General features: G+C 38.8%; 1 protein-coding gene across 4 annotated transcripts in view; it reads left to right on the top strand.

Moving 5' to 3' along the window:
- RBBP8 (RB binding protein 8, endonuclease) overlaps positions 1-26,270 on the top strand; it is a 91,588-nt gene that overhangs the window by 28,973 nt on the left and 36,345 nt on the right. For 3 of the 4 annotated variants that reach the window (XM_084780717.1, XM_084780715.1, XM_084780716.1), the window contains exons 3-6: positions 7,093-7,135; positions 14,892-14,987; positions 22,913-23,025; positions 24,803-24,869. In XM_084780717.1, the coding sequence (XP_084636843.1) occupies positions 7,093-7,135; positions 14,892-14,987; positions 22,913-23,025; positions 24,803-24,869 (319 nt within the window). The remainder of the gene's footprint in view (positions 1-7,092; positions 7,136-14,891; positions 14,988-22,912; positions 23,026-24,802; positions 24,870-26,270) is intronic. The other variant, XM_084780718.1, reaches the window with a different exon arrangement.

The following is a 26,270-nucleotide window of genomic DNA, read 5'->3' as shown; positions in this document are numbered from 1 at the left end:
CCCCAGCCCCACAGAAAACATGCTGTGTCACTCACCTGGAATCCCAGCCTCTGGGACGGGAGGCAGGAGGATCAGAAGGTAGGCTGTTTTGGTTTTGTTTTTGCTTTTTCAGATCTCTAATGCGTGATAGATTGTCCTCACAATGTGAGAAATGTTTCCTATTGCAAATTTGTTCTTTGCACTGATGCTAAGGAAGGAAGCCAAGGCCTCCTGTATGTTGAGTGAGTGCCCTCCCAGTGAGTCAGGCTTGGTTGCCTACTGCAACCATGTGTTCCTATTACAGCGCACCTCAGCTTTAACATACACTGCAGTGCATTACAATCTGGTCCACCTGAGGCAGCTCTCGCCTTAATTGTAGGGATGTATTGAGTCTTTTCCATGGGAAATTTATGATTTATGCCAAACCTTATGATAATAGCCTCAGATTCTAAAGTATGAACTTCGAAGTAGTCCTGTAAGTCCTAGTGTACATAGAGATACTTGCTCAAAGCACTGCTGTATGACAGAATTTTAATGTAATGTATTGTATTTGGGAAGATAAAGGAAGGACCAGTATATGTTTGTGGATTTTTTCCCCCTCTCAGACCAGGCATTACAGTTGTGTACATCTAGGCAATATGGGTGGTTGGAGGATGCGGAAGATTCCCTGAGAGGAATAAACTGGAGATAAAAGCTTGAATTTCCTCCCCACCCCCAAAGAATTACAGACAATGGATATATTTCTAGGTGGAAATGTGATGAGAGTCTGTTAAGTGTTATAGTGCTAGGAAAGCAGACAGGCTCAGGTTAGCAGTGTGTATATACTGAGGAGATTCTCACCAGCTTTAATCTTTAGGATTTTTTTTTTTTTTGGTAGTGGTGGCGGGTGGCGTTGAGACAAGGTTTCTCTGTGTAGCCCTGGGTATCTTGGAATTCAAGACTAGCCTTGAATTCAGAATCCTCCTACCTCTGCCTCCCACTGGGATTGAAAGCGTGGACCAACATGTGTAGCTAGGATTAGCTCTTGAGTTCCAATTGTTGATTATGAATTGATTATTCAAATGGTCCCATATTGAGAAAGAGGCCCGAGATGTAACTACAAGCGTCTAAGCTATCTGCTTTATCAGATTTGAGGAGATGGTTACTATAGCTGGTCTTTGTTAATCTGTGGGTTCTTTTCCCGCCCTTTATCCCCCCCGTCCCCTGTCCCCCACCCCCCCATCACTAGATAGGACAGAAAGGAGGATAGAAAAAAGGGAAGATAGAACCCTTGTGTCTGATTTCTTTCTTCTTGTTTCTTTGAGCATGATTACTAACAAACTGCAACCTGTATGACCGACAGCCACCCACCTCGCCTATTGGGATGCTAGCATTTATGTACCCTCTGAAAGTTCCCGGAGTTCCAAATGTCACACAATTGCAGAAACTATCTGCAGTTGGCAAAACCATTCCCCTGCTAGAGAGCATAAGGCAAATCATAGTCAGGCCTGGCCCAAATTCCTTATGTAGCCCAGGCTGACCATGAGCATGAAATATCTTTGATGTTCTATAATGTTTTTTCAGGAAGATTTTATAATTTTTAGTGTATTAGTCTTTTGTCTTCTAAGCATTTTATTTCCATGTTGTATCAAATAGAATTATTTCCTTATAAAAATTTGAGCTAGTGTATGATGATGTATCCTAGGCTTGACCTGATCCTCCTGCCTCTATCTCCCAGGTGCTGTTTTTGTCTATAATTGATTTATGTACCTGAGGTTGTTGGTTTGTTGGGGGTGGGGATGGGCAGTTGGAGCAGGTGTCACTTAGCTCAAGCTGATTGTGACCTTGCTGTGTAGTTAGGGTAAACTTGAACTCCTGCTCCTCTTGCCTCCACCTACGTAAGTGCTGGTGTTATGGGTGTACAGCCATGCCCTGCAGTTGTTAGCCTTTTTCCTATCTCTGTTCAGGAGATACTTTCATATAAAGCACATAGATTAGTTGAGGTCAGAGACAGCTTTGGGAGATGTGATTTGGGGGATTGAACTCTGGCCGTTAGACTTGGCGACAAGCACCTGCACTTGTTGACCCATCTTGCCAATCTAATCCCTGCTCTTTCTAATTTCAAGTATTTTATTATTAATGCTAGAGAGTTGAATAACACACCTGTTTAAAGTTTTAATTTTTGTCTTATTCTAACAGTGAAATATAGTTTGATAGGTTTCTTTTTTTATGTTCTTCTGTAAACAGGGTCGTCAGGATACCTCTATTTTATAATGAAGTAGCATTTTAAAGAAAAGGGCTAGAGAGGTGGATCAGCGGTTAAGAGCACTGGCTGCTCTTCCACAGGTCCTGAGTTCAATTCCCAGCACCCACATAGTGACTCACAACCATCTAGAATGGGATCTGGTGCCCTCCTCTGATGTGCAGGCATACGTGGAGGCAGAACAGTATCTATGTAATAAAGAAATCTTTAAAAAAAAAAAGATGCTCTGTTGTAGAATAGAGAGCTAACTTTTAAAAAAGAAAATAAAAAATATATTACTTGAGCAAAACTATATGTTTGTTATAAAATCTGACAAATACTACACAGTAGATAGCTTACCCTTGTTTTGTAGTAGATAATTCTTTTATATTGTGCGATCCGTCCTTGTTGCTGTTTCATAATAGGCTTCATGGTCCCAGGAGTGTTAGTGTGCTGTACAAGCATTGAGAAGGTGGCGCATAGGAAGCCGACTTGTGGCCTACTTACACAGTTTTTGAAGGCCTTAAATGATTGTTGTTTTTGTTTGTGTAAGACTGTTTTAAAAAGCTTACAGTTTACCAGCTGCGTTGTTTGCACGGGGTGATTGTGGAGGTATTTGTCACTAAGTTTTTAACCTTAGCATACTTGTATCCTCTAAACACGTGTGTGGCACAGGCTGGTCTAGAAATGGTAACGTAGTGCCGGCTGGCCCCAAACCGCGGTCCTCCAGATTCAGCCTCCTAGTCTGGGATTACAGGTGTGCACCACCACGCTTAGCACAGTGAACACTGTTTGTAGAAAATTGATGTTATTTAAAAATTAGTTTGGGCTACTGAATATTTTCCAAACAAAAGAGGGCTTTGTCTTATTAGTCTTTTGTCAGTGTTCACATAGTTCCATATAGAACTAGACCCTCTGACTATGTAACAATATCAAGGACCTACCTGGAGGGGACTCACTTTTAAAAGATGGCTGAGGAATCTATTTAGAAAAACCAATACAAGAGGCTCTTTGCAAGACATCAATATAGGCTTGTCTGGACAGTGCAGGTGTTGAAGCATATGTAGGAATCAAAATTGACTCATTATTTCTTAAAGCTTCATGTCCGTAAAAGACAAAGGAGAAACGTTAGGAAGAGTAAGCACTACTTGAGATGCATAATTTTTACATACATACATAGACAGCCAAGGAAATCGACCATAAGAAATTAGTGCAGCTGTATAGCCCGCTATATATAGCATTTGGGTTTCTTGTTTGCTTCATTTGACCAAAGCATAGTGAAACGATAGCAATAATATGCCATACACAAAACAGCGTGCGCTGACCATGCTATAACATGCTAGCCACATGCATTTCTTTTAAAACTAAGAAAGAATAAATGGTCTCCCATCTTGGGCTGAATATCAGCAGTTTATAAGTTGCATTGTTTGCAAGGGGATAATTGTAGAGATATTTGTCGCTAAGCTTTTAGTCTTAGTATTATAATTGTCTCCTTTCATTGACAGTTTTTATGCTTTGAATTCAGAATAACAGGATTTAACTTGGGCAGTGGTGGCACTTGCCTTTGATTCTAGATCTTGGGGAGGCAGGGACAGGTGGATCTCTGAGTTTGAGGCCAACCTGGTCTATAAAGCAAGTCCAGGACAGTCAAGGCTACACAAAAAACCCTGTCTTGGAAAAAAAAAAAAGAAAGAAAGAAAGAAAGAAAAGAAACAAACAAAAAGCATAACAGATTTTAATAGAATTTTAATAGAAGTTTCACAATTCTTTAAATTTCAAAAGTCCTAAGGGTGTATTGGGTAGGATTTTTAGTTTTGTGGTTTTTTTTTTTTTTTTTAAATTTTGGTATCAGGTTTATTATTAAAAGCACTGGTAATAAGATAGAATTTAGAATATTTGTTTTCATACCATTTTATACAGTTCACTGTCGACATTAGGTTCTGTTATATCTCAGCTAATGAAATCTCTGTGTTTCATAAATCTGAACCATTTTCATAGAGAGCTAGGAGGCAGCTTTGGAGGTGTCATTGCAACTGCTTTAGAGACCTGGGACAGTGCGGAGGCTCTAACGTGGCATCCCCTCTGCCCCTGCAGTTCGCTTTTTGATTGTTACAGTTGTCTATTATTCGGCTTATTCTTACATGTTTCGTCAACATTACAAAAAAATACTTATGTGAAGACTACAAAATCAACAGTTTTGGTTCATAGTACCAGTGCCTATTCGTGAAGAGCTCTCTAAGTGGCTCTCATTTATTATTTTATTACTTGCATTCATAACTACTATAAATTCAGTGAAATTCACCACACTTAGCTTCTCTATTTTGAAATAAATTAAATATTAAGCAGAGTACATATACATTAGGTATAACTGATTTCATAAGTATAAAGTTTTAGTTTAGAGTAGAAATAATTCATTGTATAGTTAGAGATAGTAAGATTGCTTTTTGGTAAAGTCAAATTACTTGCTCTATAGATAAAGTTCTACTTGTCAAGAGAAGTGATACTAGTTTAATCATTTCTAGTTCAAAAGCACAAGTAACTGAAGCGACAGTAGTTACTATATGTGGCTTTTATCTGAATAAAGAACTGAAACATGAATTAATAGCAACGATTACTATTTATATATCATAAATTGAACTCTCGCCTCATTTATGAACTTTTAAACTTGTTTAGTGTAATATAGGAGCATGTACCTGCCCTTGATTCCCTCCAAAATCCGTAGAGTAAATAGGCATGGTTAATTGATGTGCTGTAGCGCTTAGTCTTTTGTGCACGGTTTCCTCGGTAGGTTCTCAGGTTGCCACTGTTACAGTTGCCAACACCACCGAGCACACTGCCTGTTCATACAGGAGCTGGGTTGTTGTGCAGCCTCATTCCTTCCGATGGGTGTGGAGCAGGATTAAAGCACATTTATAGGGGTTCTAATTGCAGACACCAAATTGACTTGCTGAATAGCAAATACTAAAATTTAAACGTACACATATGCTCGGACAAACCCATTTCAGGGCTGATCTACGTGACAGGACGAATGCCTCACAGGTGTCAAACGCTTATAAAAGAGTACTCTTTTCATATTTCCCAAGACTTTTCTTTTGAAGTCTATGTGGATTTTCCACTTCATTGTTTCTTTTCTAAAATATTAAGAATCTTTATTTCATGGCAAGAATCCATTTCACCTTTGGCTGCTTTTCGCTTGTAGAAGCAGACCTGAGTTTTAGATGTCAGCCAAAATTAAAAACAAAATCTGTCAGCAAGTAAAATTCCCCACATTTTGAGAAGAGACAAAAACTGCTGACTCTGGTCTTTATTCTAGTGGGGTCATAAGTTCTGAATTCTGCCAGAACGATGCTTCGCCGAGTGCTTGCCTCCTGAGCCATCGCTCCAGTCTGGGAGACCCAATTTTTAAAAGAAACAAAATGAAACTCTTAGAGAACATTAACAATTTCTAGGCAATTTATTTTTAAAGTATTTATAATATTTGTAGTTGAAGAAATTACAGAATAGTATAAACTTAATGAGGAATCAAAGTAAATGGAAAGTCCTTTTACTCTTATGTTAATCAGATTTGCAGAGGATGAAGAGAAAGCCATGTTCAACTAGAAAAATTCAACTATACGGTTTTTTTTTGTTTTTGTGTTTTTGTTTTTGTTTTTTTGTTTTGTTTTTTGGAGATAGACTCAGCTATGTAAGCCCAGGATGGTCTAAAACTTGTGAGCCTCCTGGGTCAGCCTTCTAAGTGCTGATATTACAGGTGTGCATCACAGGGTCCAGGTCAGTGTATGTTCTAAGAGAGTTTTGAGGACTGTGAAGATTGTGTAATATACTCAGATAGTATGGTTTGTTAAACAGGCTATTATTCCATCAAATGGTACTTTATATATATTTTATGTAGACATCTCTACTTTAAATACTTTTAACATTGCTAAACATTAAATATTTTTGTTGTTGTGCATTTCTACATAGGTTAGAACACAAGAAATCAGATACTAATGAGAACAACTTTTTTTTTTTTTCCGAGACAGGGTTTCTCTGTGTTATCCTTGGCTATCCTGGACTCGCTCTGTAGACCAGGTTGGCCTCAAACTCAGTGATCCACCTGCCTCTGCCTCCCGAGCGCTGGGATTAAAGGCGTGCGCCAGAGAGCAGCTTTTATACATTGCTAAGTTGTTTTCCAAGGCTACACTAATTTCAGAAAAGTATGGGTGTATAGTTTCACAACCCCCAACCAGCGCCCAGCACTATAATTTTTATAATAAATAATTGATTCTTTCAGTTTACAATTATATTTAGTTGCTAATTGTTGTAGGCATTGTTTTGTGCTTTTTAGTGGTTACTTTTCTATTAGTTCCATGAAAATTAGAACTACTCTACTACTTTATACATATTTTTCCTTGCTATTTTGGTTTGTATCAGACTTAATTAAAATAGAAAATTACATATGTCTAGAGCTAAAAATCCTAGTGCCCTTTGTTAAGTATTTAACCCAGGGCTGCCTGCCACAATCTGGCTTAATCCCCAGAGACTTGAGCCTACAAAAGCACTGTTTCTGTTACAAATATATGGGCCGTGTCAAAACACAGACCTGCATTTATAGTGAACTGCTAATTATATGTTTGCCCTCACTATTAGAAAGGAAATAACTCACTTTTAATCTACTTGGCTGTCATATAATAGACTAAAAGAATAATGCTGCAGATTTATTTTCGTAGCCTGAGGGTACAAGGAAGGGGAATGCACCGTACATCAAATGGGACCTGGTTCATTATTCAGAAGCCAGTCTAAATTGGCTTAACGGTGTAGTATTTGCCTCATAAAGGAATTTAGATAACTGCTTTAGCATTGGTACAACATGTAACAAAATACTGTACTTTTTTTTCTTTGTTACTTTGCAGGTTTACAAATAAAAGTAACCAAATTGAAAAAGGAACGAATTTTGTAAGTATCAGTATATAATGCCAATTTCTTACTTATTAAGTAATTGATACTGATAGCCAGTCTCATTAAAAACAAAACAAAAAAAACTCCAAAACTTCATGTCTTATATAATAATGAATTAGCTTTGGGCTAATTAACTGTGTTTTTTTTTATATATATATTTTAAAGTAAGAAAGAATAGATGATTTCTAAGTACAGCTTTAGTTAACACATGTGTATATGTATATTTTACTGTAAAGTATAATGTAAAATCATCTTTTCATAGAATATTTAATTGAGAACTCTCTGTGTGTGTCAGCCTTTTCTTTGGTATATTAATTCTTGGTACTCAAAGTATTAAAAAAGTAGAGAATAATAATTGTGAGATTTCTAAACTTGTAAAAATAGAATCCAGACATGGTAGCAGACACTGTAATCTCAGCACTGGCGAGTGGGGCAGGAGGGTCATGAGTTCTAGACTGGTGTCTACTACATAGTAAGCTGGAGTCCAGCCTAAGCTGCGTGAAGACCCCGTCTTAACCAGGGCGAGGGGGCTACGGTGGCAGTTCTGTAGTCCCAGCACTTGGGAGATAGATGTAAGACAATCAGGAGCCCAGGCCAGCCTCATATTTAGAGCCAGAGCCACCTGAGAACTTGTCTTTAAAAACAACGAAGCCGAGCCTAGAGCTGCACCTGTGACCTCAGTACTTGGGAGGTAGAAGCTAGGAAGAGCAGGAGTTGCAGGCAGGTGCGAGCTACATGAGACTTTATTATGTGTGTGTATGTATCTGAGTATACACGTACACAAAAGAGTGAATGCTAAGGGGTATTCTGACACTGTGTCTAAGAAGTTTAAAATGACCAGAAGGCCCCCTGAATAGCTTTATTATTAAACCATGAGTTATTTGTGACTTTCCAAGTTTGGAGTAGATTTTACTCATGGTTATTTAGAGTTTGCATGTTTGAGAATGTGAAATAGATGATGCCATAATAGGAAGTCAGTCTACATAACAAGAAGCAATGTCCTCATGACAAGTGGCTTTACATTCGCTTTACAGTATATGAGCCTAACTTATCTCATGTTTCTAATATTTCTAGACTGTAGCTGAAAGCTAGAATAACTTGCCATTTATATTTTTCTAAAAAAAAAGGGGGGGGGGACTTTTCTTTACACCTGGAAAACTATATTAGATAGCAGAGATAGATTAAGAAATGGGAAGAACACAACAACTTTAAGCCTGGGGCTGGAGAGATGTCTTAGTCTCTAAACCTAGTGTTTTAAGAACACTTGTTGCAGCTGGACATGGTGGCGCACGCCTTTAATCCCTGCACTCAGGGAGGCAGAGGCAGGTGGATTGCTTGAGTTTTGAGGACAGACTGGTCTACAAGTCAGGTACAGCTAAGGCTACACAGAGAAACTCTGTCTCAAACAACCTCCTTCTCCCCCCAAAATCCAAAGCTTTTGTTGTTCTTGCAGAGGACCTGGGGTTCAATTCCCAACACCCATGTCATGGTGTATAATCCTAAGTCCAGTTGCAGGGGATCTGATGTCCTCCTCCGACCTCCACAGGCACCAGAGACCCACATTGGTGCACATACAATCATCTAGGCAAATGACTCATACATATATATGATATAAGTCTAAAATAATATTTTTAAAAACATTAAGTGTTTTCTAATAGATAGTTGTTTCCTAATAACAGTGTCAGTGGTTTGCGTTGTTGAAAGGGAGTGTGTTACTTTTTGTTTGTTTGTTTTGTTTTGTTGTAACTATGTCATCTTGGCTGGCTTTGACTGCTTCTTTATCTGCCTTCTGAGTGTATACCATGACACCCAGCCCGTATATTCCTTTTTAAGGATGTTGTTTTAAATTGCATACAGTTTAGACTAACCATACAATAAATCATTTCTGTTTCTGTAATGAAAGAGTGTTGAGTCTTCGCAGTTGATAGATGCTTGCATTAGAAGTTCGTGGGCTTTTTCAGAGTAGATATTCTCTTACTGTGCACAGCACAGGCAAGCAAACAACAGCCAGAAGTCACTTCTGTATTAAGGAAATTATGTTCTTCCTCATAGAATGTCTTAAAAGGGATATTTTATCATTATATAATCAATGACTCATAAGTCTCTAAGGACTCAGACCTTTTTGATTTTTCTTTCTTTGTCCTCTATCATTGTTCGTGTTTCCCTTTCCCTCTTAGATTTGACAAAATGGCAAGATGGCCACGTCCTTGTAATCACCTCTTAGAGAGCTTTTTATTATAACATTTGCCAGGACAGACTTCAGACTTTAACTTACTGACAGTAATTTTCCCATCATTCCAGAATAACTACAGATAAGTTAATATGGCTGGTTTAAATAAGAGACTTGACACTACTTTATCTGTATTCCAGAATGGTTCAAATAAGTAAGCGTAGCATGGACAGTTAATGCTGCAATTGTCATGCTTGCTATGGTTTTAAGAGAAAGGAGTTAAAAGCCCAGAAAGGGAAAGAATTGAATGAAACTTGGAGTTATCAGTAGGCACTAAATGATATTTACAGAGCTAAGTAGTACAGACGTTGGCATTTCTGTTCATAGGGATGAGGACATAGGTCGGTGTTCTAAGATGGCCTGCTAAAGCCCTCAAAGCAGGCCCCTCAGAAACCACGAGCACTTCTGTATCTACCTCAGATCCTGATTTCTAAGCAGTGTTTCCCAGTAAAGTAGCCTATGTGGGCTGGATAGATGATTAAATGTTTATGACCACTTGGCTGCTCTTCCAGAGGACCTGACTTACTTTTGTAACTATGTCACTTTGGCTGGCTTTGAAATCTATGTAGATGATGCTTGCAGAGATGCTCCCGTGTCCTCATCTGGACTTCTGAGTTCTGTGATCAAATGATGGCTTACAACTGTGAACTCCAGTCCCAGAGCATCTGATGCCCTCTTTGGCCTCAGAACACAAGTGGTACACAGACGTATAAGTAGACAAAATCATTATACACATAAAATGAATAAGTAAAAAATATTTTTAAAGGAATCTATATTCTTTGGAGAAATGATAATATCCACTTGAGGTTTTTAGAATGGAAGATGAGTGGGAGCATTTGTGGTGCCAGAAAAGAAGGACATAGTGAAAGTTAATAAGCGTTGGTCGTGCAGCTCACGTGGTAGAGTGCTTGACATGTGCAGAGCCCTGAGGTTGATTCCGAGCACCAGGTACAAACCACGCATGGTGATGCCTGCTTATAGTCAGCACTTGGGAGGCGGAGGCAGTTGGTAAGCCTTGACTCCTAGTAGTTTGAGGCCAGCTTGGGCTACGTGAGACCTTATCAAAAAAAAAAAAAAAAAAAAAAAAAACCTAAAACAAAGGAACAAAGTGAAAAAACTCAAAATAGTAAGTTTAAGACAACTTGAACAAATAAATAATGATAAATTACAGTGCTATTAAAATAAAGGGATGATTCTTTATCAGTGGAACTCCAGTTAGTAAAAGTAGAAAGAATTATAGACATTGAAAAAGCGTTATTTGGAAAGCTTTACAGTATAAATTGTTAAAGACAATAGCCATCTATTAGGCCTACAGTAAGTATGATACAGTATTCATGAGAAACAGTGTTTGTTCTTCCTGCATGGTGAGAAGGTAGAGCGCACACCGACTGCCCTCCCAGAGGACCCAGGCTTGGCTCCCATCACCTACATGGCTGCTCAAAGTAGCCTGTAATGTCAGTTCCAAGGGATCTCTTCTGATCTCTAGGGTTATCAGGCATACACATAGTGCACATTAATATACACGCACCCAAAAACACTCATTACCTATAAAATACTATATATGGAATTTTAAAAGAAGCCATATTTGTATATTTTATAAACTCAAGTGTCTGCCTACATGATTCTAAATACAAAGGATCATTACAACTGAGAAACCCAGCAGACTTCACAAATCAAATTATCAAAGTTAATATCACTAAGATGTATTTGCCTCAAATATCTATTAATGTAGTGCATTAAGAAGGGTACAATAAACTGGACTTGGTGGCACACTCCTTAAATCCCAGCTCTCGGGAGGCAGATGCAGGTGGAACTCTGAGTTCAACACCAGCCTGATCTACAAAGTGAGTTCCAGCTAGGACTACACAGAGAAATCTTATCTTGAAAAAACAAACAAAACAAAAAAGAAGGGCACAAAACCGGGCATGGTGGCACACACCTTTAATCCCAGCACTCGGGAGGCAGAGGCAGGTGGATCCCTGAGTTCTAGGCCAGCCTGGTCTACAAAGTGAGTCCAGGACAGCCAGGGTTACATGGGGAAACCCTGTCTCAAAAAACAAAACAAATCAAAAACGGTACAATATTGCTTCTCTCATATTCTTAAGACAAAACATGAGGAAGCATAGTCAACAAAATACCTGCAGGGTACTTGGTAATGATGTCAACCTTGTAAAAGACATGACAGAGAAAGTTACCAAACTGGGGGAGACATGACAAATGTAGGACCCTGGACCAGAGATAGCATTTTAAAGGAACAGATGGTAAAATTTAAATAGGGTTTGTTAACTAGTTACCACTTACCAATGTTCTTGGTTAATTATTTTTATTTCAATGATTGGGTCTATATTTACAACATTTGTGATTCTGAAATTGTTTCCAAAATGAAACATTAGAAAAGATCAACTTCTTTCCCCAAAACTATTAAGTATTAAAGAAATGAAGATTAATATTAGCAATAAGTAAACTGGGAAAGTAACTATTGAGTAGGCAACTGCAAATGTTGCTACAGTTAGTGTCGCCAACTCTTAAACCTGGAGCACGATACTCCTTATGTGACACATTTTATAGAAACTTATAAACTGACTCTCCCAGAAAAGCCTTTAGTCCCAGCACTCAAGAAGCAGAACCAGGCAGATCTCTGAGTTCGAGGCCAGCCTCGTCTGCAGAGCGACTTCCAGGACAGCCAAGGCTACACAGAGAATCTCTGTCTTGAACCCTGCCCTTTCCCCGCCCCCAAAATTTCATAGTGTCCAGGCTTTTAATGTACTTTAATATAATGGTATTGCCTTATATTTATGCATATTATAAGTTTAATGATTTATATTTGTGACCTAAGAGAAATTTGTGTAAGTTCTTCCTATGATATACATTACTCCAAAGTTAAATTGTATCATTTTATTGGATGAGACAGAAAAATAGAATCATTTTCTTAATATGTAAAATTCATTTTTCTATCCTCTTGAAATATAATGGAAATATCTGTTTTTATTAAGAATAAATAAACTTCCTGGCTGCTAAAATTTTTTGTTACTTGAATTTTAAAATTATGAAATGCATTTAATGCAATGATTTTTAGTTCCACTTTTGTTTGTGTTGATGCCCTTTATAAACATTGTCAACCAGAATATGAATATGTCAGTAACATATAGTGATTTAATGCAAACCAAATGAAGTATCTATATGATTGTGTACTGGAGTTACTTTATATTTCTAATACAGACAATACTCTATGAGAGTTTTTGTTTGCTTTTACTGTTTTGTTTCATTTTTCTTTCTCTTTTTTTAAAAAAGATTTATTTATTTATTAAATATACAGTGTTTTGCTTGCATGCACACCAGAAGAGGGCACCAGATCTCATTATAGGTGGCTATAAGCCACCATGTGGTTGCTGGGCATTGAACTCAGGACCTTAGAAAGAGCAAGCAGCGCTCTTAACCATCACTCCAGCCCCTTGTTTCGTTTTTCAAGGTAGAGTTTCCCTGTGGGGCTCTGGCTGACCTGGAACTCACTTTGTAAACCCAGCTCACCTGGAACTCACAGATCTTCCTGCCTCTGTCTCCCAAGTGCTGGGATTAAAGCTGTGTACCACCCCTGCACAGCTCATTTTTAATTTTTAAAAAGAATTTTATTATTATTATCATTATTTGTATGTGCGTTTGTGTTTGGCTTGTGTGTATGCCTGTGCACCATGTGTGTGTATGCCTGTGCACCATGTGTGTGTATGCCTGTGCACCGTGTGTGTGTGTATGCCTGTGCACCGTGTGTGTGTATGCCTGTGCACCGTGTGTGTGTATGCCTGTGCACCATGTGTGTGTATGCCTGTGCACCGTGTGTGTGTATGCCTGTGCACCGTGTGTGTGTATGCCTGTGCACCGTGTGTGTGTATGCCTGTGCACCGTGTGTGTGTGTGTGCCTGTGCACCGTGTGTGTGTGTGCCTGTGCACCGTGTGTGTGTTTGCCTGTGCACCGTGTGTGTGTGTGTGCCTGTGCACCATGTGTGTGTGTGCCTGTGCACCGTGTGTGTGTATGCCTGTGCACCGTGTGTGTGCCTGTGCACCGTGTGTGTGTGTGCCTGTGCACCGTGTGTGTGTGTGCCTGTGCACCATGTGTGTGTGTGCCTGTGCACTATGTGTGTGTGTGCCTGTGCACCATGTGTGTGCCTGGTGTACATGGAGGTCAGAAGAAGGCCTGGATCTTGAAACAGGAGGTACAGGTGGTTGTGAGTGGTCACGTGGCTGCTAGGAATGGAACCGAGTCTTCTGGAAGGGCAGCCAGTGCTCTTAGCCACTGAGCCATCTCTCCAGCTTCAGTGTTTGTAATGGTTCAGTGTTTCAGAATTGATTAATTGTTACAGGATAAAATCTTTTATGTTCCTCTGTGGGTTAGTGTTACAGTTACAAATGTTGCAAATCCTAAAATAACAACTACTATTCAAAACGCCATCCTTAAACGGCAAAACGTTGATCATTTTTAAGAAACAGTGCTAAGACCTAGAGGTTACTGTGCTTACTATTTAATTATACATTTTAAATTACTTTCATTTACTACATGTTTTTAAAAGAACTTAATTTCATTAACATGAATCCTTCCTGGAACCCTATTAATTTTATTTTCTAAAATATTACTATTTTTAAACCATAGTTTTAAAGCTATAAAGTAGCATTTTAAAATATATTTTATTAATTTATTCATAAAGTAGCATTTTTATCTTTTCTTGAATCAAAATAATTTTCCCTGAAAATTGAATTTGAGTTGTAGAATTGGTTTAGATTTGTCTATTTTTAAATGTACTTTTTACTAAAGTATTACTTCTTACCCCGAACTAAACAGCCATATAAAGACGCTTCTTAAATATGTAAATTAGTGATTAAGAGTTTATAGAAATCTGAATATTAAAGAATGGAAACACAGCTGGTTGTTCAGTAAGGGATAACAACATTTTACTTTGGCTATAGCTTACAGACATTTGGTCTTCTTTAGTGCTTGTGGACTTTAGGTGGATTGGTGTGATAGTGGTTTAGAAGCAAAAATGAGCAGCTAAAATCAAAGGGAAGTTACCCTTTTATTACCTTTAGAGTGTTAGATGGGACAAAGACTTTGTGTTTATCTCCTTTATATCTGTTACTTACCCGAAGAAGTAATTGTCATAATGGCCAATTATTCAGTCTGATAATCTTATTACTCTGCCATTACTTAATGAAAGGAAAAAACCCAAAGAGTGTCCAACCTAATCAGCTGTCTCCCTTTTTCTTTTGGGACAAGGTGATGTGTGTTCACACGTGGATGGAGGCTGGAGCCCGATACTGGGTGTCTGCTTCAGTTGCCTTCACCGTAGTTTTTAGACTGGGTCTCAAAGGTTTTACTAGTGTGACTGGCCAGCAAGCCCCAGAGATTGTCCTGTGTGCCTCCCCGTGCTGTGGTTACTGTGCAAGCTGCCCAGCTTCCCCCAGAAACTCTGCTCTTGATTGCTGTGGAACTATCTTTAATTTTCCATGGAATTTTTGTTTGTTTTCTAACTTTAGAGATGCACAAAGACTAGAAGAATTCTTCACCAAGAATCAGCAGTTGAGAGACCAACAGAAAGTCCTTCAGGAAACCATTAAAATTTTAGAAGATAGGTAAGTCTGAAACTTGAATGAGAAATTACTCTTCTCCCTCAGTGGGAGTTGGTTGAGCTTACTTTTACTCATTTCTGGGACTGGAAATAGTTTTCTCTTACTTAGCCTGCTGACACTGAGGATATTCTGTGCATGTTTCCTACTATTTTTAGCAATCATAACTTAACCTGTAGATGTTGTCTTTAATGTTAGATGTAAGGGGACTCAGTGCTTACAGTTCCTTTTATCTCCGAGTATATGGAAACTAATACATTCTATTTCTGCCATCATTTCTTACTCCGATATCTTTTCTTTTATAGTTTTCTGTCAATGTAGGGATTTTTCCATCTGAATATTCCTGAGATAACATAATCAACCTTCATACATAGACCTTCTTTTACCCACTCAGTTGAGGTCAACAATCAGGAATAAAAAACACTCCCAAAATTGGTACTTGCCATTTTTATATAAGTTACCAAAAGGCTGATTTGAAGAAGCACTTTTTCCTTAATGGTGAGATAATGCCTTATTTTGTTTATTTTGTATGCATGTATGTGTCTGTTTTGATGTGCATGTGGAAGTCAAAGAGCAGCTGTGGGGTCCCGGGAACCAGATTCCTGCTGTCACACTTGGCAGCATGTGTGATGTCATCATTCCAAGATCATGCAGTATGCAAACTGAAGTTGAGTGTCTCCTATATGGTAGCTTTGAGGATATCCGTCTGCTTGAGTAGACAGCATCTTGTGGGAAAGGTACACAGGCTTTGGGATCACATACATATCTTAATTCGAGCTTCACACTGTGTCTTTAAGACTTACCTTAGGTGTTGCTTTAGCAACTTGTAGTAATTCTTTCCTTAGTATATAGTGGACCATATATTTAATTGTCAAATTCTGGAAGTAACTCATACAACTAACAATAAAAGGTGGTATATTTGAGTGACTATAGGAAGGATGCTTACAGATGGTCAGCGGGTGGCCTTTCTGAGGCAGTGCTATTGAGGTTAAGCCTGGAGTACAGGAGTGTAGGGGAGTCATTTATCTGAGGAACAGAGACTATGAGAGACAGAGTACATGATTTTTAAGGCAGGCCAGGTGTGATGGATGGCACATGCCCTTAATTCCAGCACTTGGGGGAGGCAGAGGCCCATAGATCTCTGAGTTTGATGTCAACATGGATGATGCATTGAGTTCCAGGCCAGCCAGGGCTACATATTGATCCTTGTCTCCAAACAAAACTTAAAAAGTTTAAGATGGAAATTATTTTCAAATATATGAACATATAAAATCTACTGTGGTTATAACTTAAAGGCTGAGTCACAGTAGGTAAGACTGAACATCTTAATTACATTATGGGTACCAGTGGCACTCACGTGGACATGCCTAGTACAACACCGTATGTGTATTTCGAGCTCAGTGAATCTCTGAGGATGTTGAACACGTGTGGGAAGAGAATAGATATGCTCTCAAATTCAGTACGTTAGCACTAAGTGGTTTAATAAAAAGTAAGAATTTAGCAGAAGATTTTGAGGGAAAACATGCTGTTAAAGTGGAGGAAAGCTAGACCTACAGGGGTAATTGGAAAATTAAATGACATAGTGAAACCAACATTATATAACAAGTTTAATAAGATTTCTATTATATCTCAGCTAGTGACTATAACTCCAACCTTGGCATTCTGGTATACTATATAGTATTCCCAGATTTAAGCCTGTTTAAAGATTACATAAACCAGTCATTAGTCAGCAGTTCATTAGGAGTGCAGTGCCTTTCTTACAGACCCCTTTTCCCTGTAATGTATTTTTTTAAAAGATTTATTTATTTTTTATTATATACATAGTGCTTTGCATGTACACCTGCAGGCCAGAAGAGGGCATCAGATCACACTATAGATGGTTGTGAGCCACCGTGTGGTTGCTGGAAATTGAACTCGGAACCTTCAGAAGAGTAGTCAGTGCTCTTAGCCTCTGAGCCACCTCCCCAGCCCCCTGTAATCTATTTGTAACACCGTTCATAACCTCTCTGGAATGCTCTAGTAGAGCCTGTGGAATGAAATCCAGCATCAATATCCAAGTTCAACTTTCCTGAGTTTTTTTTTTTTTTTCTAGTGGTACAACTGATGCTATCTTGCAGTCCCATTGTCCACAGATGCAAGGCAGCACAGCATTTCTTAACAGTTATATCAAAACAAATGGCATTTACATTTTAAATACATAAAAGCAATGAGATGAGGAGGAGTTCTACTTTTTAAAGCACTGGCCATCTGGGCTACAGAAGTAATCCTGCTGCTACTACATTTATATAACCCAAAGCTCCAGCTTCACCCCCGTTTCCTCCCACAGTGCCACAGGCTCCCTTCTCCCCTCTACACCTCTATCCTAAAGGTGGGCTTGCCCTTGGTTTGGACTCAGGCCTTTTAGCAAGTATCGGAGGTGATTTGCAAAAGCTGCATCACTGTGGAAGTTTGGAGAAAATGGTGGATTAAAAACTTCCTATAGGGGCTCAGAGGTTAAGAGTACTGACTGTTCTTCCAGAGTCCTGAGTTCAATTCCCAGCAGCCACATGATGGCTCACAACCATCTATAATGTGATAGGATACCCTCTTCTGGCCTGTAGATGTACATGCAGACAGAGTACTGTATACATAAAAATAAATAAATAAATCTTTTTAAAAAAACTTCCTATAGAATAGCTCAGAATGCAATAAAAATTGGCAAATGGGATTGCATGAAATGAGAACATTTCTACGCAGCAAAAGAAAATTAGTGAAGAGACAACCTACAATAGAAGAAATATTTGCCAGTTATTCATCTGATTATGGGATTACTATCCATAATATATGGAGTATTCAAATACCAAGAGAGCAAATAATTAATAAACAGGCAAGTGAATTGAATGGATAGTTTCAAAAAAAGGTAAAATAGCCAATATAGAAGTGGAGAAAAAAAGTGTTCAACAATTTTATCCATCAAGGAAATGTAAATCAAGACTACATTGTGGTTCTATTGAAACCTCAGCCAGAATGGTTACCATCAAGCAGACAGTGAATCCTGGCAAGCCTGGAGGGAAGGAAGCTGTTTGCTCTCTCGGATGGCATGAGAACTGATAGAGTTTAAGTGAAAGCCAGGATTGAAGTTCCTTGACAATGCAGAATAGGGCTGCCATATAATCCAGTAATACCTTTCCTGGGTATGTACACAAAATAGCCAAGTCAATACTGAGTAAACATACCTACATTTCCACATTTATTATGTGTCTATTTGCAGTAGCCACGTTAGGACTTGGGAAGTGGCTCAGTGGCTAAAGTTTCCCTTTGCATGCTAGAGTGGGCTCAGGATCCTCAGAGCAAGCTGGCTAGGGAGATTGGCCATATTGTTGGGCTCTGTGCTTGGTTGAGAGACCCTGCCTCAATACGTATAGATGGAAGAACTGTACATAAGCAACATGCACATCTCCCACAGGAAACATGAAAAGGGCAATTTTTAAAAGCCAAGTTATGGAATTAACATATATACCCTCTTTTAAAAAAATTATGGATACAATGTTCTGGCTGCATGTCTGCCTGCAGGCCAGAAGAGGGAGCGCACCAGATCTCATTACAGATGGTTGTCAGCCCTTTAACAAATGCATTGTTAGAGAAAATATGTTCTATATACATAGTGGAGTTTTACTCAGCAAAAGAATGAAATTATATTTTTGCAAGAGAATACATAGGTCTGGTGAAGATCATGTAAAGTGAAGTAGACAAACTCAGGGAAAAAATAGGTTTTCTCATGTGGAATCTTGCTTTTTTTTTTCTTAAAGGAGATGAAAGTTGGACGAATAGGAATGGAAATCAAGAGTAAATATTATCATTATACAGTATATACATGTAGAAAGTGTCATAATGAAATTCATTCTGCACAGCGCTAGTAAAATGTTCTAATTTTAAGGCCACACTTGGTGATTCACACCTTTAATCCAAGCACTAAGGAGGCAGAGGCAGGCAGCTCTCTGTAGTTCACTACATGCGAGATATTGTCTCAAAAAAAGTTGATAATCTTATATAGTTCATTTGTGTTTTGCTATTATACATATAAATGTTAAAGGATTTATAGTATTTCACTAAATCTAACAGGCATTGTGGTAGAAAAGCAAATAGGATGCATTTTTAATTTTAATTGTTTATGTGTACATACTTGACTCATGTATGTGTGTGCTGTGTCACCAGAGGCAGTTCTGTCCTACCGAGAGTTCTGAGAATCCAACTCAGGTCATCGGGCTGCAGGACAAGCGCTTGGTACCTGTGTGCTTTCTTACCAGCCTAGAATGCATCTTAATAAGTACATAAGAGTCTGGGGGTTTCATCCACAGTAGATAAGCGTACCTGCTATGTAAGCATGAGGGTCTCAACTTGAACCCTCAGCACCCACGCACCCACTGAAAAGTCAGGTGTAGTGCACACTGCTGTACCCCAGCCCCAGGGGCAGGGTACCAGGTGGATCCTGAGAGCTCAATGGCCAGCCAGCTTAGCCAGAATTGAGAGCCTTCAGTTTAGTGAGCCTGGTTCAGATGTAAGCTGGAAAGCCATAGAGGAGCACTAGCTTGTTAGTTGGTTGCCTGGTTTAATGCCCAGGCTGGACTCAATTCACTATTCTCGCTAGCCTGTGTTTTTGTTTGTTTTGTTTTTTGTTTTTTGTTTTGTTTTGTTTTTTGAGACAAGGTTTCTTTGTGTAGCCTTGACTATACTGGACTTGCTTTGTAGACCAGGCTGTTCTCGAATTTACAGCAATCTGCCTGCCTCTGCCTCCCAAGTGCTGGGATTAAAGGCGTGTGCCACCAACACTTGGCTTATATTTGGTATCTTAAAAACCATTTTGGCAGTGGTAGAAAACCAAAGATTTAAGTTGTAGTTAAAAGGAATACTGACACAAGTAACTAGATGATGTATAATTTTGTATTGTCCTTGTTTGTCTTGCTGTTCCTCAGGAGACTTTCTCTAACTTGTGAAACTAGGTTGTCTTGATGCTCTTCTGTATTTCCACTGTCACAGTGTGGGTCAAGGTACTGCGCTGCAAACCTGTTTACTGCATGCCGTTCTCTAGTAAACGATGAGTTATGTAAAAGTGCGACATTGGTTATCGAATACATTAAAGTACTATTTATTGAAACCTTATTGGAAAAAATAACTAAATTTTAACTCATTGGGGGAGTATATCAATTGGGCATAGTTGTTAATGCGCTCAATTTCAATATGTCAACTTAAATACAACATAGACTAAAATCTATAAAGAGTCAAGAGTTGACCCCTTCCCTAAGAGTGGCACTTGTTGAGAAGAACTAGATATGATGGACAAGCTAGACAGCGTGGCTGGATTCTCTAACTAACCAGTGGCACTATTTAAACTCCCTTCCGTGTTTTAAAGATTTAGTTTCGTTTTCTTTTGAACCACACTACGTATTTTCACATCTTTGTCTTATAATCTTTTCCTTTAAAAGATGTGAAAAGGACTCATGGTGTATTACAGGAAGACACTAATATTTTACCCTCCTTTTACCTGACCTGGAGTCACAGTCTGCTTCAACTTACCCTTTAAAACGGAAGTGCTGTTAAGACTGTTACCAGGTCTGGCTCTTGAATTGTGTTGATAAGAGATTGTTTCTCTCTGTCCTCTTGTTTTTTAGAGCGTATGTTATAAGGTGTGCCAGGCTCATCCCCTAGATTTTTTGTTTTGTTTTGTTGTGTTTTTATACTACTTTGGGAGATTTCTCACTTGTTTTCCCCTGCTGATATTTTTAATTTCCAAGATATGTTACATACCTTTGATATTTTGAGACAGGTCTTGTTGCGTAGCCTCGCTGGCCTGGAACTATTAATGCGGGTGAGGCTGTCTTAGACCTCCCTTCCGCCTCACGATTACTAGAAAGTCGTCCGCCTCCACTCCCAGCCATGTGTGCTCTTGTTCTGCTTTCATTTCAGTCTTTGTTTGTTTGCTTTTTGTTTGTTTTTGTTTTTTAATCTTTTGTCTCTGTGATCTTTTTTCTTTTTCTCTTTCTTCACATAGTTTATATTTCTTCCTAGTTACCCCCACCCCCAGTCTCTCCCATCCCCCCCTTTTTTTAAAAGATTTATTTATTATATATACACAGTGTTTTGCCTGCATGTACACCAGAAGAGGGCACCAGATCGCATAGATGGGTTATGAGCCACCATGTGGTTGCTGGGAATTGAACTCAGGACCTTCGGAAGAGCAGCTGGTGCTCTTAACCTCTGAGCCATCTCTCCAGCCCCACCCCCACCCCATTCCCTTTTTTAATGCCCTATTTTGGTCTCTTCCTAAGCTTCTGTTTTTAATGCCTTAACAATCTTTTACTCTGTAAGAGTCATGGGTGTGTGCATGACACAGCATATGTGTGAAGGTCAGGCGACACCTTGCAGCAGTGACTTCTCTCCTTCCACCATGTAGGAACTCAGACTGTCAGGCTTGTCTGCTGAAACTTGCTTATCTGTTTATATCAGAGCAAAGTCTGTTGGAGGCTCTGAGTACATGAGCTGTGCTGTGGGTGGGGCTTTACCACAGCGTGGTCTGGCCAGTCACTTCCTTAACGATGTCTTCGAGTGGTCAGTAGCTTTAGGTCTTAATGCTGCTCAGATTTCTTAGAGACTTAACTTCTTAAGATGTGTTTGTCTTTATTCGTTGTTTATTCATTTATTGCATGTTTGCATGTGTGTATGGATACAGGCATGACCATGCCCAGTGTGAAAGTCAGAGGACAGCTTGTGGCCGTTGGCTTTCTCCTTCCACCGTGTGGATCCTAGAGATCCAACGCATGGGGTGGAACCTCTCTGCAAGGACATTTGCCCGATGAGCCGTCTCCCTGCTCCTGCTAGCGTGTCGAGTGAGGCTTGCTGGTGATGTTGTACGAGGGCCACGGAGACGGCACACACCCAGGCTTGTTTCATTGTAGCAGTCTTGCCGTTCACTATACCCAAACCAACAGCCATGTACTGCAGAGATAAGTCCGCATTTTGTTTCTAGGGATGCAGTGAGTGAGTTACGTGACAACTCAGAACATAGTAAAGAATATGTTGGATAATATGATAGTTTATTAGATTTTCTTTCTTTTCTTATTTTCCTTTCTTTTTTCTTTTTGTCTTTCTCTTTTTCTTTTTTTGGCAGGTTATCTCTAGTTGTCCTGGAACTCACTATATAGACCAAGTTGGTCTCAAACAGAAATCCTTCTGCCTTTACCTCTTGAATGCTGAGATTAAAGGCATACACCATGATGCCTGGTGTGGTAATTTCTTAAAACATATTTAAATCAATTCAGTGTTGGCACATTTTTTATGCTTTTGAGGAATGTTTTTTAATTTATTTATTTTTATTTTATGTGCATTGGTATTTTGCTTGCATGTATGTCTGTGTGAGAGTGTCAGATCTTGGGGTTACAGACAGTTGTAACTGTCATGTGGGTGCTGAGAATTGAACCCTCATCTTCTGGAAGAGCAGTCAGTGCTCTTAACTGCTGAGCTATTTTACCGAGCTAATAGGTTAGGTCAGAGACAGTGCTGCTGTCTGTTAGACGCTGGAGACCTGGCCTGGTCTACAGAGTTAAGTTTCAGGATGGCCAGGGCTACAGAGAGAAACCCTGCTTGGAAAACAAGCCTAAACAAACAAACAAATAAATCTTTTAAAAATATCAAAATTCAGAGCACTCTGAAATTCCAGAACTTCTCAATGTTGTGCCAGCATTACAAAAATGTTAGAGTTAGAGGCTTTTCAGATTTTAGACTTCGGGTAAAAAATTTTTTTTCTTTTAAGATTTTGGATTAAGTATCTGCAAATAGTGCAAAAGCCAGGAAACTAAAATCTGAAACAGCAGCGAGCCGCACACACGTGACAGAGGAGGCGTCACTGTGTGTAAGGCGGTGGGTTCAGGTGGTGACGGTGTTGCTTGTGTCCGCAGGTTGCGCGCAGGGCTGTGTGACCGCTGTGCAGTGACAGAGGAGCACATGCACAAGAAACAGCAGGAGTTCGAGAACATCCGGCAGCAGAACCTGAGGCTCATCACAGAGCTCAGTGAGTGCCTTCACTGCCATGTAATTAAAGCACAGTAGCCAGGGAACTGCTTGTAATTACATTAATTGCTAACTTTTTTTTACATAGGTGTCTTTTATAGATTTAATTTTATTTTAATCGGAAATTGGGTGCAAAGGTGTTCTATATACTGTTTACATTATCCTTTAAAATCTCACCAAGTTTAAGACAAGAAGCATATTTCTAGGCATATCTGTAATTTTTGATTTTTTTTGAGTCAGGGTATTTCTTTCTAGGCCTGGCTGTCCTGGAACTTGCTTTGTAGATCTGGCTGGCCTCGAACTCACAGAGATCTGCCTACCTCTGCCTCCCCAGTACTGGGATTAAAGGTGTGTGCCACCACTGCCCAGCCTCTAATGAGACATTTAAAGTCTTCTTTGATTTTGGTCACCCCTAAAAATCCTAGTTGCCACTCCTACTGGTTCTATATGGAACTCTATTTGTCTCTGTACCACCTGCCCAATGCTGGGATTAAAGGTGTGCACCACCACCGCCTAGTTGATTTCATGTTTTTTATGGCTGAGTAATATGCATTTGTGTAAATGTACCACATTTTCACCAGTATTTTAGGTTACCGCCCATTTTTTAAGTTACTGCTTACCTTTTTTTTTTTTTAAGTTCTAGAGTCTCCTCAAAAGGTAATTTATGTACCTTATGTACCATAAGAAAATAAGTTTAATCCAAGCTTGGTGGCACACACCTGTAATCCCAGCACTGGGGAGGCAGAGGCAGGCCGATCGCTGTGAGTTCAAGGCCAGCCTGGTCTACAGAGTGAGTCCAGAACAGCCAAGGCTACACAGAGAGACCCTGTTACGAAAGAAAAGAAGATCTGTTCAGATTTATAAGCTGCTCTTGCTTAACAAACTTCTAGGATATGATAGAGCTCTATTGGTGGAGGCGATTTTGCTGTAGCATCCTTTCTTAGATCTGGTCCTCCTAGGTTAGTGGTGCTTGCTTAGCCCATAGTAACATTAAAAAAAATCACTGATAGGACCCTGGGGCTGTCTCCAGTGGAAATTATATCCTATAGTTGTTTTTTTTGCTTTATAAAAATTAAATAAGGACAGGAGGACTTAGTAGAGATAAGTTCTAACGGTTAGTACTTATAGTGGGATATGTTTAAATTATTCACGAAAGGTATGATAAAGAAGAAAGATTTATTTATAGATGTGTTTTTAAGTATTTTATTAATATTCAGCATTAGTAGTAGTAGTTCAGGCCATCGAACCCAGAGCATTGGGAACACTAGGAAATGCTGTTTTTGTAATTAAATTTATTTCAAGATAAGTATCTCACATAATATTTGAAAATAGGACTGAATAGCTTGGATGGAATTCTTTCTTGTCCCCAGCATGAATAATTAGACTGTACTCCTTAATAGTCTTTTGTCCACAAGCATTATATAAAGTTATCAATTAATCAGTTACACAGAATTGGCAAAATATGAAATGCAGAAATCACTACCCAGGGGCAAGTTAGTTTTGCATAGTAGCACTGACCTTGCATAACATTATGTTTAGGATTGGGATGCCAGGTGGCATGGCTCATATCCGAATAGTCCCTTTGAATCTCAAGGTGTTGAAACAGGAAGGTTTCTGTGATTTTTTTTGAGGTTATCCTGGCCCTTATACTGAGTTCCAAATCAGCCTGAGCTGCAAAGTGAAACCTTGTCTCAAAAAAAGAGAAAGAAAGAAAATGTTGACATTTTAAAAGCCTGACCTTAATATTAATATGCTTTTTCTTCCGTGTTATTTTTAAGTGAATGAAAAGAATACTCTTCAGGAAGAAAACAAAAAGCTTTCTGAGCAACTGCAGCAGAAAATTGAGTAAGTATTTCCTTTCAGTCATAGCAGAAACATTCCTGTTTTTCCTGCTTTTACTATATTTTCATTGTACAAGCTGAAAGTGTAGTCACAAGTGTCATTTTTTTAAGTATTATGAAGTGCTCTACAGTAAGAAATACAAAGAAAATCACTGCACTTCACTGCAGGTTTATCTATCAGCTTCTTAAAACATTTAAGGGTTTATAATGAAATAAATTACTTAAATATTTTATATTTCAGATAAATACTTAAGATATTTCACCTTTTTCCAGTGTTCTAGACGTTTCATAATAAGTACTTCCTCTTGCAGGGTTCTTTGGCAACTTCCCTCTTCTATTTTTGTTTTGTTTGTTTGTTTGTTTGTTGTTTTCTTTCCCTCTCTGTAGAAATAAAAATACCTTCTATCTTCTGCATTCTTTTCCCCTGGTCTTCTGTTCTGTATTATTTCTAACTTGCAGAGTAGTTTATTGTCCATACTGTACAGATGAGAGAACCAAAGCTCACTAAGGCAAATGACCTCCCTAGGATTCATCACTAGGACATAGTATGAGCATCTGTCAAACTGTGCCTCTGAATTAAAAACCAATGCCCTCTCCACCATGCAACACCATCTCAAAAATGTAAGATTTTATTTTCTACAGTGGTCTGACAAAATTGAGAGTAGAAATAGGGCTTACTTCTTAGTTCCTACTTGTAATATAGGCTAGAGTCATCTGGGAGGAAAAAACCATAGTTGAGAAAGTGTCTCGCCAAATTGGTCTGTACAGAAGCCTGTGGGGCATTTTCTCAGAAAATCAGGATGGAACCTAATGTCTTAAAAAATTAAATTGAGAAGCTGGACAGTGGCACACACTTGTAATCCCAGCACTTGGGAGGCAGAGGCAGAGGCAGAGGCAGGTGGATCTCTGAGTTTGATGCCAGCCTGGTCTACAAAGTGAGTCCAGGACAGCCAAGGCTACACAGAGAAACCCTGTCTCAGAAAACCAATAAAAACAAAAATAATAATAATAAAAAAAAATAACAAAATAAATAAATTGGGTAAAACAGAAATTATGCTTCCCCCTGGTCCCTGACCAAAGAAGATAAAATTTATAGTTGTGTACTTAGCCAGGCACTGCTAGATAGGACTGGTTTGTGTTTGTTTGGGTGATTTTTTTTTTTCTCTTGTGCAATTTCCAACCTCTTATAAATAAACCCTGCCAGGGAATAATTTTCTTCTTGTGAGCCATTTATGTTTCAGGTTGATTTATAGAATAGGAGCACTATTAAGTTATTAAAAATTACATGTTAAATATATTGCACAGAATGGTGACTAAAACAACAACACTATATATTTAAAGTTTGGTAGAAACGTAGGTTTTCAATGTTTTACTTTATAAAATATGTTTACCAAGCGAATTTATT

Source organism: Acomys minous, assembly GCF_964271855.1.
Source record: "Acomys minous genome assembly, chromosome: 4".
NCBI lineage: Eukaryota > Metazoa > Chordata > Mammalia > Rodentia > Muridae > Acomys > Acomys minous.
This window is presented reverse-complemented; position numbering and strand designations above follow the sequence as displayed.